Source organism: Schistocerca gregaria, chromosome 3 (genome assembly GCF_023897955.1).
Source record: "Schistocerca gregaria isolate iqSchGreg1 chromosome 3, iqSchGreg1.2, whole genome shotgun sequence".
Classification (NCBI taxonomy): Eukaryota; Metazoa; Arthropoda; class Insecta; order Orthoptera; family Acrididae; genus Schistocerca; species Schistocerca gregaria.
Window position 1 is genome coordinate 904,394,933 of NC_064922.1, and position 21,954 is coordinate 904,416,886.

At 37.3% G+C, this 21,954-nt stretch overlaps 2 protein-coding genes across 17 annotated transcripts in view; both read right to left on the reverse strand.

Annotated features, from left to right (window-relative positions):
- The window catches only part of LOC126355227 (longitudinals lacking protein, isoforms A/B/D/L), a 718,131-nt gene that overhangs the window by 480,726 nt on the left and 215,451 nt on the right, over positions 1-21,954 (reverse strand). The window contains exon 5 of one of the 16 annotated variants that reach the window (XM_050005492.1): positions 16,928-17,053. The exons of the other annotated variants lie outside the window; for them this stretch is intronic. Coding sequence (XP_049861449.1) covers positions 16,928-17,053 — 126 coding nt within the window. The remainder of the gene's footprint in view (positions 1-16,927; positions 17,054-21,954) is intronic. 16 annotated transcript variants of the gene reach the window in all.
- Positions 1-21,954, reverse strand: part of LOC126355229 (uncharacterized) — a 283,576-nt gene that overhangs the window by 78,354 nt on the left and 183,268 nt on the right. The window lies entirely within an intron of this gene.

Below are 21,954 nucleotides of genomic sequence, written 5' to 3' on the forward strand. Positions count from 1 at the left end.
GAATATAGTTAACCTACTCTGAATCTAAGGTGAGAAGAAAAGTCTACATCGAATTTATTATTATGCTGTCTTTGGCTATTCTGAAACCAAGATAAGGAGTTTTGCATTACCTGGTCATACATCTGCTTGAAGTTTCCCAGTGGCAGCGATCACAGTGAACAATTGGCTGTAAATGTGGTCACCAACACATCCCTGGACATACCCATAGGCAGCAATAAAGCATCTTCCCCCCAATACTGTGCTATCCTTCCCCCTCACTGCACCACCATAACCTATATCCAATAACATGGATGAGACACACACATTTGGTCTCACATCTTTTACTTCCATAAATGCTAGATCCCCCTCACAGAATTAGTGTTACGGCCAGTGCATGTCTTAATTAGATAATTAAGTCTCATTTACCAAGTTGCACATGTTGCACCTTCAAACTGTACAACAATGGGCACTCTGACAAACAACACATGTGGCACTTTTATACACTCATGCTCATAAATTAAGGATAATTGCGGAATGTGGTGCCACACAATGTGGAACTACACAAAACAGGCACTAATAGCATAGGCACATAGGGAACACACATGACACAGATCTGTAAGTCCATGGTATTGGTGATAAGTTGAGAAAACTGTCCCAAACCACACGTGCTTCTAAATGCCACTGTTTCGTGTGCATGTACCCCGACATCAATATGCGATATGATCACCATGCACTTGTACACAGGCCGCACAATGGGTTGGCATACTCTGGATCAGGTGGTCAAGCAGCAGCTGGGGTGTACCCTCCCATTCTTGTACCAGTGCCTGTCAGAGCTCCTGAAGTGTCGTAGGGTTTGAAGACGTGCAGCAATATGTCGACCGAGAGCATCCCAGACATGCTTGATGGGTTTAGGTCTGGACAACAGGCAGGCCACCCCATTTATCTGTTATCTTCTGTTTCAAGGCACTCCTCCATGATGGCAATTCGGTGTGGCTGTGGGTTATCTTCCATCAGGAGGAAGGTAGGACCCACTGCACCACTGAAAAGTTGGACTTACTGGTGCAAAATGACGTCCTGATACACCTGACCTGTTACAGTTCCTCTGTCAAAGACATACAGGGGTATACGTACATCAAACATAGTCCCACCCCACACCATCAAACCCTTCCAACGACATTAAGGGGGTGGTATCTGGTTCCTGGTTCACGCCAGATGATAACCCGGTGAGAATCACTGTTCAGACTATACCTAGAGTCACCCGTGAACATAACCTGGGACCACTGTTCCAATTAGCATGTACTGTGTTCTTGACAGCAGGCTTTATGGGCTTTCCTGTGACCACGGTTCAGTGGAATGCACCTTACTGGATTCCAGGCGAATAAATCATTTCTGTTCAGTCAACTGTAGACTGTGTTTCTGGAGACAACTGTTCCAGTGGCTGCACTAAGGTCCTGAGCAAGGCTACCTGCAGTACTCCATGGCTGTTACGGGCACTGATGGTGAGATATCGGTCTTCTTGTGGTGTTGTACACTGTGAACGTCCCATACTGTATTCCTGTACATGTTTCCTCATTTCCCGTCTGCTGGAATCATTGCCATAATCTTGAGATCACACTCTGTGGCACATGGAGGGCCTGTGCTATGACCTGCTGGGTTTGACCAGCCTCCAGTCACCCTAGTATTCTACCCCTCGTAACGTCATCAATATGTGTTCTTTGAGCCATTTTCAACACACAGTCACCATTAGAATGGCTAAAAACATCTGTACACTTACTCGCTGCACCGTACTCTGACATGCACAAATACACCTCTGTGTATGTGGACTGCCTCCAGCACCACTGTGCGACAGCCGCAGGTCAAATGCACCGCATGGTCATACCCCAAGGTTATTTAACCCACAAATCACCCAAAAGAGTGTTGTTTCACAATGTATCAGCATTATCCTTAATTTATGAGCATGAGTGTATTAAAGTTAATCAGTAATCATTGTTAACTGTCCTTCTTCATTGTCCACCTTCTTATTCACAATGACACAGCATCGCACCATTACATTAATGCTGTTTTGACTGACATTTCTTCCACACTCAAAATTTTGGAATGGACTGACTTAAAAATGGCTTCAGACCCAGTGCTTTTATATCTTTTCAAAAATGGCTCCAGAATACTCACATTAAATACGTAATTTTGACAATTTACAAATTTACATCTCAAATTAATTGAATAGTGCAGGAAAGCTGGTTTTCGTCTGAACTTTACAATACAATAAGAGTTTTGACTGAAATAAGCCTTCTTGATGACAAAAGTTGCAAAAATAGCTAAATGAACAATACCATTCATAAAAGCATTAATTGCCTAGAAACTAATTAAGTGCTGATGTTCCTACCTTATTTTGGACATTAGCTATATGAATACTTTACAGATTTCTATTTTTGGGCTATTTTCCTAATTTTATCGGCAATATAGTAATTACATCTGTTTACATGTCAACTCTGTGGCTGGAATAGGAAAAAAAATGATTAGTTAACCGAATTGAGCCTTAGCAAAACTAGTTACTTGAAATGGTTCAAATTAATTAGGAAATTATCATGACTTATGTAATTTCACCAAGTTGGGCCTGGTCTTATACTTGGAATTACAAAATGACAGTTAATATTATGGCACATCCCTCACAACACTAAGGCTGATTAAAGTCTCTGTTGATGTTATTACTGTTATCATGCTGCCTTTACATGGTTGTGGAAATTAAAGAGTTTTATTATAATCAGCAAATTACATTAAGGTTTAAATGTACTTAAAGCGAGCATGAAAATTTCAATATCTCTGAATGGGGCTTTGTGATATAAGCTGATATCTTTACATAGTATTCTTATGTCTCATTTTTATCTGAATGAATTGCCCCGCCAAATTTTTCTGTGAGAGAAGACTGACTAAATGTATGGATTGGAAGTTAAGGTTCTGCCTTGAAGCCAGAACAATGAGAGATACTTTTAAACATAGATTATCAAGAAGTGATTTTCTTGTTTGTATATCTGTGAACTAACTAACTTTAAAAAACAAGTGTGATGGAGGTATTGGATAGTAAATAGATGGGCAAACAAGAATTGGACCACAGAAGCTGAGTTTACCATTTATTTGCTCCTCTTAAGTATGTAAAAACACACACAGCTGCACCATCCCACTGCTGCTGGATGAAAATGAGAAGTGGTGTTCAGTAGAGCAGATGAAAATCACAAGGAAGAAGGGAATAGAGGAGTAAGGTGAAGGAAAAGAAGGGGCCTTCCCAAGATGGAAAGACACAAGTCAAGTAGATATAAGTACAGCACCAGTCACGGTGTTTTGTTTAGTATATTATCACCACAGGAGTTCCTCAGAGAAATTTAGAGCACACACTGCAATGCACTTATGATTTCTAGGAAGTTCACTTTTCATGTAAGGTATGTTTTTCAATAAAAATAGAAGTATTGACATTAACATTTTAACTCCTTAAGTTTCAAGCTATTTTTCTAGATTTTTATAAACATTTATCAGTGAGAAACATAATCAGGCAGTGGAACTGGCGGTAATAGCTTGGTGCAAGGTCCGGCTATATCATGCATACATTTATTACCACCCAAAGGATCTCATTAGCTCTTAAGATTATGCAGCAGAATAACACTGTGCAGTGCCATGTAGGTGCAACACTTCAGAAGATTGTAGTGCATGTTGCTTATTCTGTATGGTGTGCCAAAACTTCCCTGAGGCATTGCAGCATGTAGATGAATTTACTGTTGCCTTTTGTGGTATCAGACGCTCATCTGTGTAATATTTTCATTGGACATTTATTGAATATTGGCAACACATTAATGCCACTTGTTTGTACATTTTAGAGTAACTGTAGATTGTTTTAGTAATCTCACCAAATGTGCAAATAAATGATTGATATGGGCAATTAGGCAATGGCACACACATCCTGTGGCAGGAATGTGGCCCTTATCACAGACCAGTATCATGAGCATTAGAAGGGGCTGAATAAAATGCCAACTGTCAGCAGTTGCCACTGCCTCAGTTCACCGTTATTCAATCATCTCTACAAGTGAACTCTGCAGTGCTAGTAGTTTAGCATGTGTGTTATTACAATAGTTCCTGAAATTGTGATTTCCACAATTTCTTGCCTCTACAAGACTTTACTTATGAAGTTTGTGTTACCTAGCTATTCTCACTGGGGTATAATCCTATTATGGAGTGATATATGAAAAGTTACCCATGCGTTACTATGGACACCAGAATTCTCCAGCTTGGGCAGCAACAGCATGACAACTTGATCATGCACCAATGTGCACAGGAAAAACTGCAGCAACAGCTAAACCAGCAACAACAACAGCATCAATAATCATTCAACTGGTTATCTAGTTCAGTACAACAGTGGCTAAAACAGCAACAATAGCAGTAGCAGCAGAAGCATCACAGGAGCTGCCAACCATCCCAGCATTTCAGCTACTTAAGGAGGCTCATGAAGACTGGGAAGTATTTCAAATATGCATTGCACTCCAATTTTAGGCAAGTGATATCCAATGTTCAGATCACCAATTGGCCTTTCTGCTATTTATGAGTCCTCAGTATATTCATTGATTCAAAAGTTAGCTCCATTATTCAATCTATTTGCATTCCTATTGTCTGATATATTCTCTATATTGTCCAAGCATTTCTCTGAGCAAATGAATATGGTACTGGCATGCTAAAATTGTTGCAGCATTGCAAGTCAGTTTATGCCAGTTATATTGCTTATATTGTGGAACTGTAGGAGTTGAGTCGAAAATGTAACTTCACAAGTGAGTGTGGTAAAACATACATGTAAAATTAAAATTGTGACATAGTGATTCGCTGAGCCATGATAAGGAGTCTTGCAAATAATGACAATTGGGCCTCTAGCTGGATGAAGTGCTGAGAATTTCACATGCATTTGATTGATCATACGTGGTGCAACAAAATTTTTTTAAAGACTTTTGACATTTCACATGTAGCTCATAGCCGTTGAATATAATACTTACTACCCTAATCATTTACAGGAGATATTCAAAATAGGTTAATACAGTGCAGCAAATGGGAACATCTAATATTTACAGAATCAACAAACTGTCAGAATGAAACACTGTTATGCACTGGTAATAAATTTATCATACACAAAATACCTAATCTTGACTGTTGTGACCAAGTTTTGTCAAAACTGAAATCTAACATATCACTTAAGCTGGCTTAACAGTCTATGTTAAGATATTTATCTATGGAGTAGAAGGAGTTGCCTATCAAAAATTCTTTCAAACTCTGTTTAAACCATGCTTTATCTGAAACCAAGTTTTTAACGATTGCTGGCAATTTATTGAAAATGTGTGTTCCTGAATATTGGTCCACTTTTTGGACCAAGGTAAGTGATTTTAGGTCTTAATGTAGATTTTTCTTATTCCTAGTATTGATAATATGTATGGAGCCAGCTCAGTTGTCATTTAAGTTTTATTATAACATGCCACATGAGAATATTCATAATGTTCCACATACTGATGGTCACAGTAGCATTCTGTGGTAGCTTACACACTTGCCTATTTTGACAGCTGAGCTTTGCTTACACTGTTCAATGAAAGAACATTTTTCAATGAAAGATAACACATAAATTTTGAATTTTTGATCAATTACTTTGTAAATGAAAGCTATTTAGTGACAGTTGCATAATAAAATTTAAAATGTAACCTGTAAGTTTAAATACTGTACATAATGAAATTTACTTATGAGAAAAAATCTAAATCATTCATGAAAGTTCCTGGCAGATTAAAACTGTGTGGAAGACCAAGACCCGAACTTGGCACATTGGCCTTTCGCGCGCAAGTGCTGTACCAACTGAACTACACAAGCACGACTTGTGGCCCATCCTCACAACTTTACTCCTGCCAGTACTTTGTCTCCCACAGTTGTGAGGACAGGTCTGACACACAGTTTTAATCTGCCAGGAAGTATCATATCAGTGCACACTCCACTGCAGAGTGAAAATTTCATTCTGGAAACATTCATAAAAGATTATCTTCACATGATTTCTAAGGGCAATTTATTGATCATAAGTGTCAGTTGATGAAGACTACACAATAGATGAAAACACTACCACAGAAATAGCTGTTGGTTTAGTTTACAGCCATTACACAATCAAAATAAATCAGAACAACTTCTTAGTATAAATACAGTAAAGAACATCTTCATAGAATGAAAGTAATTTAAACAGAAGTGTTGAGGTATGATATACACACACAAAAGAGAAAGAAACTTTTGCTAGTTATCAGAAGAAATCTTTTGATGAGCTAGAGTACAAATACACGTACAAAGAAAACTGTGCACCACAATGTGCCAGTTGGACATACAATGACAGAATTGCAGTTTGGTAGGTAGACTGTGATGAGGGTTGTGTCAGGTAGAGTTGGTAGAGGGAGAAAGAGGCAGGAATCAGGAGGGATTAGGGATCAGTAGCTAACAGCTCAGAGGGAGGCAGGAGCTGTGTGGCTAGGAATGCAGGAGGAATAGTGTCAGATGTGTGGCCTACCCCTGCAATACATGGGTGCTGGAGCAGGTTAGGTGCGAGGCACAGATTGTGAGGGTTTCATAGGACAGTGGAAGGTGAAACTGTTGGGTTGAGGATGTGAGAACAGTGGATTAGTCAAGATTGAGACAGGAGGATTGTGGGAGTAAAGGATGTGTTGCAGGAACCACACTCACCTATGTTCAGAAAAGATTGTCAGTTACACTGTATTAAACTAACTGTTTTAAGGATACAGAAGTTACACAAGACTATTTCTGGCACACTTATACTGATACTTCCCTAAAAACTAAAAGCTAGCATTTTGTACTAATTTATGTGAGATACACTGAGTTGATAAAAGTCATGGAATCCATCCTAACATCATGTTGCACTTCCATTTGGCCAGCTTAGTGCAGCAGCTTAATATGGCACAGACTCAACAAGTCTTTGGAAGTCCCCTGCAGAAATATCGTGTCAAGCTGCCTCTATAGCCATCTGTAACAGTGAAAGTTTTGCCAGTGAAGCATTTTGTGTATGAACTGATCTCACAATTATGTTTCATAAATTTTCAATGGAATTCATGTCACACAATTTGGGTGGAAAAAACATATGCTTGAACTGTCCAGAATATTCTCCAAATCAATCGCGAACAATTGTGGCCACATGACATGGTGCATTGTCATCCATAAAAAATTCCACAAGTTGTTTGGGAACAAGTCTACGAGTAGCTGCAAATGGTCTGCAAGAGTTTCATTTGGATCAGAGCACCCAGTCCATTCTGTGCAAGCATGGCCCACACCATTATGGAACTGCCACCAGCTTGCACAGTGCCTTCTTGCCAACTTGGGTTCACAGATTCATTAGGTCTGTGATACACTCGTACCATACTGTCAGCTCTCACCAACTGAAATTGGGACTCATATGACCAGAGCACGGTTTTCCAGTCATCTAGCATCCAACCAATATGGTCACAAGTCCAGAAGAGCTGCTGCAGGTGATGTAATCCTGTTACCAAGGCCACTAGTGTCAGTTGCCTGCAGCCATAGCCCATTAATGCTAGATTTCACTGCGCTATAATAGTGGATATCTTCATCATATGCACCACATTGATTTCTTAGGTTATTTCACACAGAGTTGCTTGTCTGTTAGCACTGACAACTCTAAACAAACGTCACTGCTTTCTGTCGTTAATCAAAGGCCATCAGCTGCTGTGTTGTTTGCGGTGACAGGTAATGCCTGAAATCTGGAATTCTCAGCACACTCTAGACACTGTGGATCTTGGAATATTGAATTCCCTAACAATATCCAAAATGGAATCTCCCATGTAGTCTGTCATGCTACCATAATTATGTAAGAAATCTTTTCGCATGAATCACCTATGTACAAATGATAACTCTGCCATTCCACTACCCTTTGTGTACTTGATGCTACTGCCATCTGCATATGTGCATATTGCTATCCCATGACTTTTGTCACCTGAGTGTATTCCCGCACTAAAACAGGTATCATATCCCAGGTAAAGACAATTTATTTCTTCTCAGAATGTAAGTTGATGGTCATTTATGCATATCAGAAACAAAAGAGGATCAAGAATAGAGCACTGTGTCACACCACATTTGATCATTTCACTTTCTGATCATAACTATGTGATCACCATGGAATTTGCTACATTGTTTCCTGTCATGGAGGTAAAAACCATGAATCTGCATACATGACACATATTCCTTTTCAAAGTATTTATTAGGATCTCACCTAATTTGTTAATTAGAAGACATAATTCCTTATTTCATTATCACTATAATATGAAAATAAGAAATGATGGTGTCATTGGTTTCTCATATATTTTATTAATGTTTTGGAACTGCTTACTTCCATCTAGATAACATATACACACAGTTGTCACCTTCACTACTTCAAGTTAAAAGGAAGGCAAAAGGCACAGCTTTATCTTCATATTCTATTAGAATAGTGTAGCTCATAATCAGACACTTACTAAAAAAAACTTACTTGGATGCAATCAGTGGTATGGTAGATTATTTTCACTATCACCGATGTATTTGTCCTGAAGAATTCTCAACTGCGTTGATATTTACATTTCTTTTTTTTTAATTTTGCTGTCTCAGTTGTGCATTTATTTTTATGAAATGACTACTTTTAATCATAGTTTGTCACTTTTAGAGATATGTAGATGCATGTGGACCTGTTGTTATCTATTTGGAACTATAGACCAGAATTTGTAGATATTTGGTTTAAATGTCTATGCCCAATCTTTTAGCAATCTGGATTAAAATACAATCTGTCCAAACAGATTTAAGGTGCTCTTAGGAAGGAATACTCTCCCTCAGCTCTGTAGTTGTAGATATTTTACTGTATTAGGCTTCAATACAAGAAAAATATGACATATAAGAAGTGCATATGTCAGTATTTGATATGTCTTTGGAAATTTTGTCTATGTTTTGATGAGAAGGAGTAATTAGGACATTGGAACCATGATTATTTCCTATGCTCCTTTTTTCACATGACAGTAAATCCTGCTTTTCTGCTGGTTCATCTTACCATACTCATTAAATTCGAAACTGACATTTTTGTTGTTCGAGAATGTGGAGCTAAGACAAAGCAGGCAGTCATGTTACAATGTTGGTACCTGACTACATGTATTCCTTCAATTTCCATGAAACCTATGAAAACAAAAAGAAATACAGATATGTCACTTCAGTTGAGTCCTTAAAAACACATAGATTTGATAAGTCATGATACACATAAGAAAATTTGCATAACAAATAGTACCCAAAATTTACACTAAAGGCTAGAAACTTCCACAGATGACCCTTATCATAGACACTTTGATTAATAAGACAATTTTTGACCAGGCCATTAAAAAATAACTGTAGGAAATTTAAGTGTTTTGTTAACTGAGTTTACTTCAAAAGATCAATTGCTTCACATTAATGTGATAAGAAATAAATAAATATCATTATTTCAACACAAAAAAGCAGCATTTCTGAAATTGTCATTTTTGTATCCATTTGGCATCATGTGCTGAAGGCCAACTTTCGAGGTGAATACACTCATCCTGAGGGCAAATCACCGCAATAAAAATACAGCATGACGAACAGAAGATACATAATCAAACATCTGCAGCTGAAAGTTCTCATTTGGTCAGAATCAAGAAATTGATACCATAAGCAAAAATGCACAGGTGATGTAATTATGAATCTGAACTAGAAGAAAGTGAAGAAATTTTGAAACCAGTCAAATTAGTGAAAAAATAACTTGAATTTAGCCACAACAATCCCAGTTACAAAATTGACACATGGTGTACAAGTTTACTGGAAAGAGCTTGAAATAAAGTTTAATAATGTTAGTGAACTGCCTGAACAATACAGCAAAGTGTTATGATGAAATTCTGAAGAATGAGACTCATACAGCATTCAGTGAATGGAGCAGTAAATTTATTTTTACCACATCTGTACTTATCACAGATCACAGTTTAAATTTGAAATTTTATGAATTCAAACTATTTCATGACATATATCCAATGGCTATCACCAAACAGTTTCAAAATCTTTATCCTAAAACCTGTTCATAAAGAAAGAAAAAAATTAACACACGTGTGAAGTAAAGCATCAGCAACATGTGTAACTTTTAAAGAATTTGAAGCAGCTTTTTTGAACAAATATTGGTCACAAAGCCACTGATGGTTTATAAAATCATTGTTGTTATCCCTACCAAATTACACAGGGAATGAAAGTACCATGTACAAATGTTTACAAAAAACCTGAGTAAAAATGAATATATAGATGATCCAGTACAAGAACAAGAGTTAGCTGAAATTTTAATTCAAATAGAACCTGTTGTGGTACAAGAAAAACTGTCTTTGTCTTTGGACCATGAAACTAACGAAATATGTGTATTATTAGATAATGTGAAGATTACTTATTAAGAAGGGCAAAGCAAAAGAGGGAATTCTGACACAAGAAACTGTGATGAGTATTTTTCGTTATGTGAAGATTGGTTTCAGGAAATCACTTGCCAGCAAATTGTTTTGATAAAAGAGAAGACAGACTGTGCACATACATAGATTATAGACAATCTGTGGAATATTTCCATCATTATGAAAAGTTTAAAATTTTTATATACATCATTTATTCTCCAGTCCTATTACACAATTTTTATCATTGTGACTTGTTTTGAACTCCCTGGATTATCTTTAAATCTAAAAACAAAATAAAACTAGACCTGTCGTATCTACTATTTTACAAAAAGTAGAGAAGTATTTACCTAACTGTTGAAATTATCTATGTTGATAACTGGGGGATGCAGAGGAGATGGGAGGAAAAGGGGGACAAGAGAGAGAGAGACTGAGCGAGAGAAAAGAAGGCAGGGAGGTGGAATGGTTGGGATTTAATGAATGTAATGGATTTACATTTAGTAAAATGTTATTTATGTCATTTTACAGTGTGGAAGCAGAGAGACACTGATATGAGCAGGTTTTAACATTTTGTGTTCTGTCAGAGTAACTGAAGGTCTGTACATAAAACAGAAAGAAACTTCCACATGGGAAAAATATATTAAAAATAAAGATTCCAAGACTTACCAAGCGGGAAAGCGCCGGCAGACAGGCACATGAACAAAACACACAAACACACACACAGAATTACAAGCTTTCGCAACTGGCAGTTGCTTCGTCAGGAAGGAAGGAAGGAGAGGGAAAAATGAAAGGGTGTGGGTTTTAAGGGAGAGGGTAAGGAGTCATTCCAATCCCGGGAGCGGAAAGACTTCCCTTAGGGGAAAAAAAAGGACAGGTATACACTCGCACACACACATACACATATCCATCCGCACAAAATATGTCTGCTTGTGTCTGTGTATGTGCGGATGGATATGTGTGTGTGTGTGTGCGAGTGTATACCTGTCCTTTTTTTCCCCTAAGGGAAGTCTTTCCGCTCCCGGGATTGGAATGACTCCTTACCCTCTCCCTTAAAACCCACACCCTTTCATTTTTCCCTCTCCTTCCTTCCTTCCTGACGAAGCAACTGCCAGTTGCGAAAGCTTGTAATTCTGTGTGTGTGTTTGTGTGTTTTGAAGGTCTGTACAGTGTCATATCTCACATTTCTGAGTACAGTCAAGTGGTGTCACCATGAATGAAAGCTGTAATTGGTGTAATGGGAAGCACTACATCATGTTGTGGCATGACACAAACGAGGTATGTCACATTTGCAGATATTTTGGTCAGTCAACAAGCAGCATGCCAACATCACTACCATAGCTGATGAGTTGGCCAATGTCTGCTCATATTCCCAATGCACCAGTATTTTTTTTAGTTTACATCCACTCCCCATCTCATCTCATCACACAGTTCAGCGTGTAAACTTACAATGATGTCACTGCTATATTCTGCCCCAAAGATATGACAGTTTCAGTGCTTCTATGTGAAACCAATGCAGTGTCCAGGACATGCTGTGCACAATGCATACAGTTATATGCCTGAAAAATGTTTCACAAGAAAATGTTTACAAATCTTATCTATTTGAATTGCTCCCATATCCTTTCAAAAGAATTGTAATGTATATGTTTCATTTTTATTTTAATTTTGCTCTCTTAGCATAAGAAGTAATATTTTCACCATGCAATGAGCTTTGATTTTAGTAGACATGATATACTCATCTTATTCCTTCTGTGATTAAATGCATATGAATTATCATAATTTTTAATGACTAAGCAGTTGCAATTTTGAAACTTCCTGGCAGATTGAAACTGTGTGCCAGACCGAGACCCGAAATTGGGACCTTTGCCTTTCACGGGCAAGTGTTCTACCAACTGAGTTACCCAAGCACAACTCAAACCCCATCCTCACAGCTTTACTTCTGCCAGTACCTCATCTCCTACCTTCCAAACCTTACAGAAGCTCTCCTGCAAACCATGCAGAACTAGCACTCCTAAAGAAAGGATTTTATGGTACAAAAAAGGTAAAACAGGTATGTTAGTCCATGCAATTAGGCACGAGAGTTTCTCTGAAGGTTGAATAGTAGTACAGAGATACCAACAAAATGGAAAGTTCTACTAGAAAAATTAAAATATTATGGTGTTACAAGGAGCTCCTTTGATATCTGGACTCATATCCCAACAAGAGAAATCAGAAGGTCACATTAATAAATATTACTATAAAAATAAAACCAAACTCATAATGGGAGAACATTAAATATGTAGTCCCAGGAAGGTCTATATTTTGCCGACTTTTGTTTTCATACACTTAAATTATTTATCAAATGTATTAAGTTACTCTTAGAAAAACAGTGATGCTTGATGATGACATAAACATACTTGTACAGGTCAAATCACATCAATATCAGACATATCCAGAGGAATAGTGGAATTTTATAACTGATTCCCAGCAAATAGCTTAACTTTCTGTATTACAACATCTCATATTACACAAAGGGGGCCTATAAGTCATTGAAGATGATGACCACCCTGGATGCCCTAGCACATCAATTGCTCATGACAATATGGAATAAGTAAAGAAAATGGTTCTGGAAAATCACCAAATTACCATCAGAGAAGGTGCTGATGATGTCGGCATATCCCTTAGCTCATGCACATTGGGCATGAAACATGTAGCAAGAAAGTTTCTGTTGGCGTTATTGAATTTTGACCAAAAATGACATCGCTTAGACATCACTCAGGAACTGCTGAATGAAGCCAACAAAAATCCAGAACTTCTAACAAAGGTTAAAACAGGTGATGGTCCATGGTTATATGGGTATGACATCGAAACCCAGGCCTAATCATCCCAATGGAAACAGCCTGAAAAGCCAAAACTGAAAAAAAATTGATAAGTTCAATCACATGTGAAGTTCTTCTCACTGTTTTCTTCTATTACAATGGGATGGTGCCTCAAGAGTTGCTGCCTCATGGTCATATGGTCAATAAGGAATACTAAATGGAAGTTTTTCATCGTTTGCTTGAAGTAACTTGAAGAAAATGACCATAATTGCGGTAAAACAATTCAAGTAAACTGCATCGCGAAAATGCTCTCACTCACACCTCAATGCTTGGGATTATTTGGCAAAAAATAAAATTTTTATGTTGCCTCAGTCACTATATTCACCACACATGGCCCCCTGCAACTTTTTCTGTTCCCAAGGATGCAAAGAACCACTGGGAAATAAAAACAGAATTGCTGAAGGAGGTGAAACCTTAATAAAAAGTGACTTCTAGAAGTGCTTCCAAGAGTGGAAAAATCACTAGTACAAGTGTATTATATCCGAATGGGATTACTGCGAAGGGGACAAAAAGGATGTTGATGAATAAATAAAGATGCTTTAAGAAAACATATCCTGTCACTTTTTTATCACATGCCAGCACTAGTAATAATTGGTTATAAGTATACTTCTGTGAGTGCTTCTACTAGTTAATGTACACTTTATTTGTTTACATCCCTGAAGCCTCTCCTTCGAGATTGGAGTCATGAAACACAATTAAAGAATAAATGAATGTAGGTAGGTTGTCTTACCTGGATTGTTTATTCAGTAACATTACCTGTGAAGAGCAAGGATCCAGGTTCATGTCACAGGTTCAGCACAGTTTTTATCATCAGGAATTTTTAAAGTGATAATTTTTGCAGAAGGCATTCATTAGAACAGAAACATGTAGATTTCCACACCATGGTACATCATCTGACATATATTCACATACTGTATGTGTCTTCAATTAGACCTAGACACCATGAAATTCATTGCAACCAACAATGAATATACTTTACTTGTAGGTGATCATGTTGTGCATAAAAAAATTAAGATAATACTCCTCCTCTGTACTCCACTAACAATTCATTGCAAAGTTAGCAGAAAATTGCTATGCAATCCCTTTACTATCCCAGAAGATGGCCAAAACATCACAATCCTGCAACTATAAAACATTATATTATATTATAAATACTATAGCATTGTATAATTTTAACAGTCAAGACGAAAGAAGATTGGTAGATAACAGTAGAATATAAATACATTTCAGCTGTCATTATTCATTAGTTTGGTACCAGTCAACCTTGCAGACCCATATCAAACTGGTCAGTGAGTAAGAACGTAGTGAGAGGTTGAAAAGGTCCAATTTTCCATTTGCTGTGCCCATATTAACAGATGTGACAGATACCAGATCCACTTAGCAAAAAAAAAAGGGAGAAAACTGATTCTCTTGGAGACAAACATCTGGCACATAGTCCCAGTTCTCACTTTATTTTTATTTTTATTTATCATTAGTTTTTAATATATTCTGATACATCAAGACTGCACTGCCAAAGACAATTTTTACTCTGCAAGTTTTGAAACAAACATTTCATACATGATTTCTTCCCAGCTTTATTCAACAGTTTTCTAGTCTCACAAAACAATAGTAAAAAATCTGATGATGGCCTTGAAAGCTGAAAACTTGTTAACAGAATAAATAAACATATAGGGCATCAACAGTTTCTGTTTTCTTTGTACATGTGAAATTGTATTTGTACTGGGTGTAGCATGGGACAAAACTGAAACATGGATGCTAAGAAATTAAAAAAAGATGAAAATATATAGTTATAAAATGTGATCTTACATGAGAATACTGATCGGATGGGTAGAATGAGTAATTAATGAGGAGGCACTGAATTTATTTGGAAAAATAAGAAATTTATTGCACAACTTGACAAAAGAGGGGATCACATCCAGAGGTATGAAGGAATCAGCAGCTTGATAGTGGAGGGGAGAGTGGGAGACAAAAATTGTAGAGGGAGACCAACAGATTGAAAAAATAATCCATTAACATAATAAAAAATCTGTTCACCATCATCTCAATATTTTTGTTATACTTTAATGATAAATATATGATGGCAGGTTTAAGAAAACTGCCTCAACTACCACAAAAAGAAAAGTCAATGGAATGAACTCTGCATTGTAACATTTATAACTTCCTGATTATTACCAACACATTGTTGCCACATTTGTCACAACTAATTTTTCCTGTATATATAAACTCATTTCGCTTCCAAGTCACTTACACTTAGAGAACCACGAATATTTACCCAATGAATAAAATAAATAAGTATTTCAGTTTTAATAAATGCTGCACTTTATCTCACTCATTTACACATGATTTCAAACTTTAAATAACACTTATGCACTGATTTGATTTCGTGTTCCATAGGTCCAACTGTGTTGGGTTCACAAGTACGTGGAATGAGTCAGTTTTTTAGAAATACAATGTGATAATCTTATAGCATATACAGACATTTGAGTACATAATTATATAAAACTTTATACAGCAAACTCTCTATACTCTGTTCTGTAATTTTAACATTGCTAATCAATAAAACAATTTAGAATTGTATGTTACTTACCTAATTTTTCTGCTGTAATAAAAATATATTAGTTACTTCATCTTCATCCAAGTTGTAATAGTAAACTACAATGTTTAAACATGTTTTTCACAAAGCACATTAAGGTTTTACAAAAAAAGCAAAGTAAGCTGCACTAGATAGGACTTCACTGTGTACTAAACGCAAAGAGCTGCCATCTGCAAAAATAAATCAACATTTGCATGATGATAGTAATTTAGGATACAGAAGAAATTAACAAAGGACACAAACAATGGATGAAGCATATCCTGGGGACAACACCATTCATGTGTGTGGTGAAAAAGGGGAACATATAAATGAACATTTTTGATTTCATGTGCCAGCAGGAAAAACAGCATCATAGAGGATTACCAACACCATTACTCCATGTATTGGGTAATATAACAGAAGCTACAAATATGTAAAATGTGATTTACTCATCTGTCAGCTGATCTGCACAGATATGTTTTTAAAGAAAAATTTGCAACACCATTTTTCCTTCTAGTAAAATAATAAAATGATAACATCACAATAAATAATTTTAAAAAGCAATAAAACACAACAATTTCTTACAATATTTATTAGGATGTTGATATAAACAACTTTTAGTCAGGTAGCATATGAATACATTTTTTGTCCCTGCTGTAATGTTAAAATAAAAAATCTGCACAAGACACACTACACAACTTGCTCACATTCATGAAATCTTTAATGCATAAGTCACTTTGTTACTTCCATTCAACATTAAATCAGTACTCCATCTAATGAAAATTTAGGTAAGGACAAAAGTTACCCAGTTAGACATAAGACACACTGAAAATAAGAGCACTATCACATTATTACATTTCACTTTCTCTTAGCTCAGGACAGACAAATTTATGATGAGAGTTGTGACAGATTCATATGTTGAAGTCTTATATGTCTCTGGAAATTTCCTTTCAGTTTTGTACGATGGGGACAATAAGGACATTGGAAAGTAGGTTCTTTCCCACACTCATACTTCACATGGTTGTAAAGTGACTTTTTCTGCTGGTACAACTTACCACATTCACTACACTCAAATCTTCGGTCTGCATAGACCCATCTTTTTGGATTGACAGGAAATAGTAGTTGTGAACTGTGTGATGTTTGTACCATATTTTCATTTATTCCATCAGTTCCTCTGTATTCTGTGAAAACAAATGGATGTGCTGTTCATAACTTAAACCAACTAATTTATCATACAGAGCACTACAGAAAACCAACATTTTAATATTAATCAGTGTTCACAATATAGGTGACAGTATACAGAGCTCCACATATTCTTTTGCAAGGTTTTACTAGAACCTCTGAAGTAATGCTTGATATGCCATAAAAATATGATTGCGAGAAAATCAATTTTTTTGTGGGAATTTGTCAGCATCAGAGGATCTCTTGCTTCATCTTATAATGATAATTACATTACATAATTGTTTTACCACAAAGGCAGCAGGGTGAGTAAGATAATCATTTGCACATTGGATGGGTATCTAAAAATAATACTGAAAAATCAACATTACCAAAATGGCTGACCTCAGGCATGGTCACTCAGTTCCAGTTCTAGGTTGCCTATCTTAAGGCTTCTAGAGCCAATAAAAATTTGATTTTAATTATTTAATATAATTACTGACAGAATTTAAAAATTTTAAATGCTGTCAAATCTATTCATTAGGAGGTATAATCTTGTAGCGACGCTGCCACGTGCTAATTCAAGCTCACCGCTGTGTGTGTGCTGTGCGCATGTGTCAGTGCAGTGCTGTGCGGTCGTAATTACTGTACACGACATTTGTGTAGTTCCGCGCCCAGCCTCCAGAGGTGCTGTGTTTTCTAGCTTTTATATACGTTCTGTTTACTATTATTATTCCTTGTTTTTTGAGTGAGTAGTAGTTCCGTGCCTCCTGGCTTGTGTGGATGAGTACTGTTTTCTCTCCTAACTACGGAAGTTTTCTGAGGATTAAGGATCCTTCTGTAGAGGCCGGAAGCAAAATTTTGTAACTCCGATCGGTCCATGCATGCCGGGCGTCATCAGATACGCGCTCGCTATAAAGTTATTGTTGCTCAACTTAAGGTCTTCATTCTTCTGAATCACATTAAGCAAAGGTTGGACAGCCACCAGTTTAGCGGAACCCGACAATCTTATGTTTAATGTTTAACACAGAAGACAAGCATTACAGTTACAAATTGGTTATATGTCATGAGTCAGCACAGCTCACGACACACAAATTACCCACACTGTATTCATCCAATACATGAGAACAAGAGTGTTTAGCAACCTCCATCAAACTTTATAAATAATTTAAAAACACCACAAAACTTTTTCTTGCTGGTTACCCTCCTGCCCATATCCCCATAAAATGATGAAATGGAAAAAGTTTATTGTTTACTAGCTTTCCTGTTCATGCAATAAATCTTCAGCATCAGGTATAACATTTTACTTTATTATTTCCTTCCTACTAACTCTATTTGCAACACATTTAATAGGTAGTATCTACATATACCATTGAATGTAACTGCAACATTATACCTTTGTACAACAGATAATTCAGGAGACATGCTGTCACAAACACTGAGATGCATCAGAAACTAGCTTTTGTTTAAAACAGAGCACGAATTACCCGGCCTATACCCATTCAGTGTTCGATAATGAGAGCACTTACTGACTTATTGAGAACTTTATACATAATCTCAAACATTTTTCTGAAGTTTCCCTTGCTTACATGCATAACATCAAATATTTAATACATTAACTCACTTGTAAAGTTGTAAATCAGTCAGAAGGTTGAAGCTATTTTACGCACAGGAATTCATTTCTTTAAAGAAATGAATTTTACTGATAGTTTCTAATTTACAAACTCATTTCTTCTTCACACTTCATGGCCATGCACACACACACACACACACACACAAACTACAGATTCCCAGCACTGCCCTATGATTGAGGTGACAGGTTATAATGGGTGAAATGAGGGATTTGGAAAATTAAGAGCTGAAGAGAAGGGAAATATGGGAGATGCAAGGCTATGGAAGGAAATGGTGAATGACAGCAAAAACAGAAGAATGGGGGTTAGGGATATTGCATCCCTGGAAGGTGGTGCAAGTTTGGAGCTTGGGCCGTGGTGATGAGGGGAGCGGGGGAGGATGGGGTAAAAACCACTGAATGTGATGATGTCCTCTGCATCAAGGTGGTTAAATTTACTTTTGTCCATAGTGTTGGGCTATTATGGTAGGATATATTTCAATGGGAGCACAGACCAACAGTTGGTCATGCCCACATAAGGAAAAAAGTGGTAATTAGAGCAGAATGAGTATATTAGGTGGCTTTTTTCACTAATGGCCTTGCTTCCAATGAGGTAGGATACATCTGACAGGACAGAAATAGGGTGTGCTGAGTGAGTGCATGGGGCAGGTTTATACGTGTGTCTTTCACACTGATATGGACCAACGAGTTGGAAGGGAAAGTGGACTGAGATTGAGCAGGAAACTATGTGTATCTAGAGGACATCAGACTACCAATTAGGAATAAACAAAACCAACTCTGAGGTGGTGTAGAAAGAATCAAAGCTATCAAAGCGGAGGTATTATTAGTGACTGCTGGGTTTAAAGGAGATGAAAGTTTTTGTGGCACTATCACACAGGTGGAAGTCAGTATTCAGGGAGGTGAAAAAAACTGGAGTTAAAGAACTAAGGCTGTAGAAGAATAATGATGAAATATCTTGACTCTGGCTCCAGCTCCCAGTGATAATGCTAAACCTGAATAAGATTAGTGGTTGAGAAATGCCAATGAATGTCTTAAACAGAATGATATGAGAGTTACACATGACTGTGACATAGATCTGTTCAAATATTTTCCCTCATGGGAGAAGTGAGACAGTTTTAAATGGTTTTATTTAATCATATGGCTAGGGCCCCCCATTGGGCAAACTGTTCACCGGGTGCTGGTCTTTCAATTTGACACCACTTTGCCAACCTGCAGTCGATGAGGATGGTAGAATGATGATGAGGACAGCACAACACCCAGTCACTGGGTGGAGAAAATTCCCTGACCCAGCCAGGAATCAAACCCGGGCCCAGAGGTCTGACAATCCATCACACTGACTATTCAGCTACCAGGGGTGGACAGTTTTAAATGGTGACACAGCCCCTAAAATGAGAAAGTTAGTGTATGGGAGTTGCATCAAAAGTAACAAGTAAGAATAACAGTGACGATGGGACAGGAGCTGTGGAAAGGCAATGGATGAAATGGTGTTTTGATGCAGTAAGTTGGGATGTGGGCTTATGGGCTGAATGTGTTAGTCAATATGGTACTAAACTTTCTAATAGGAGTACACTGATCAGTAAAAATGAGGCAGGAGTGAGGAAGGAAACAGGATTCTGGAATGAGTAAAGGACTCTCAAGAAGCATCAGAGGTCTTCCTGGAGTTTTTGAATCAGATCCTTGCAGCAAGGCTTGTAGATGGAAATATAACAATAATAAACATAAATTCCATCCAAAGGCCATGTTGGAGCCTGTTGGTACCAACTGACTGCTGTTTCATCCTCTGCCCATGGTGTCATTGGATACATTATGAAGGAACGTGAGATCAGCACACTTCTCTCCTGGCCAATGTTAGTTTTCATGATCTGGAGTCACCACTTCTCACTCAAGTAGCTCCTCAGTTGGCCTCACAAGGCTAAGTGCACCTTGTATCAATCCTCCCAACACAAAAACATCCCTGGAAGTACCAGGGTACCAGGAATCAAATCCAGGTCTTGGGCATGGCAGACGGCTTTGCTGATCACTCAGCTATGGAGGTGGACATAACAATAGTAGGTGGATTATATATATATGCACAGAGGCTAAACAGATTAAGATCCATTTTCATATTACAAGATCATTTCTGAACTGGTTCTGTTTTGGATTGAGAAGAAGCAGGAGTGAGTTACAATGTGTTTGTGACTGGTCTACAACAGTGTTTGTTCAGTTCCTAAGAATCTTGCCTAAACAAAAGCTAATAGATGGCATGTGATTTCAAATGGATTCTTAAAAACACAGTTATCATTTGAAAGTGTACTAAAAAGTAAAATTTTAACAAAAATTGATGTCCACAATACACCAAAAAAAGATAAATATCCATGTCTGTTTATGCAAGGGGTCACTTTGGTTCATGTGATAGATCTTGACAGTCATTGGACAACAACTGCAGGAATATTACACAACTGAGTCTATATTAGAGGGAACAGTTTGCTTTGTTTTATAATAATTATTACATGAGTTTCATTGTATCATCACAAAACTGTGAATACTGAAAAACATATAACTGAACTTATCAAAATTTTAATTTGTCTACAGGCAATGAATTACAGCCAGTGATCTTAAGAATGAAATTCCAGCAATAGTTTTAGGCATCCTGTTGAAGCCCTTTTTATTGTTTTCATCTTGATTACATTCCTAAATAAGTTTCCTGCCCTTGCTAAAGCAAAGTTACTTTTGTTAAACTCTTTTTCACCCTGTTTCATATGGCAGGGGAATCCTTGTATCTGAAAGCTAATGACTCTCTCAGTTGTTGTATTTATTGTTAATTTGCTGTCTTTTGGTAAGTAAACTTGTTTAGCATATGGAAATAACTTATTACAGTAGTTCTCCATCCCCCCCCCCCCCCCCCTCCCTCCCTCTACTATTGCCATCCGCTTCACCACATATTCCACTGCAAGTGAAAGTAGAATCAAAATATTCATGTAATTTCTGGTGATTGTATAGCTATACTTTTTGCAACAGAAACAGCTGCTTAATTCCTTCCTTCCTGGTCCCCTTTATCCAGTTGATGAAGGATCAGGACTGATAAGGCACTTCTCCAATTTTGTAGAGAACCACTACACCCATATATCAGCTACTATTATGAAGGACATTCCAAAAGTAATGCTCCTAATTTTTTGTGGTGACTTTGGTTATCCATGTCAGAGGTCATTGGTGTAGTGCTAATGCTTGAATCTTATTCTTTCATTTGCAGGTGGTTCTGTTGTTCTGCTGTAGTTGGCTCCAGTAGAGGAGTGTTCCAAAATGGAGTCTCAGGTG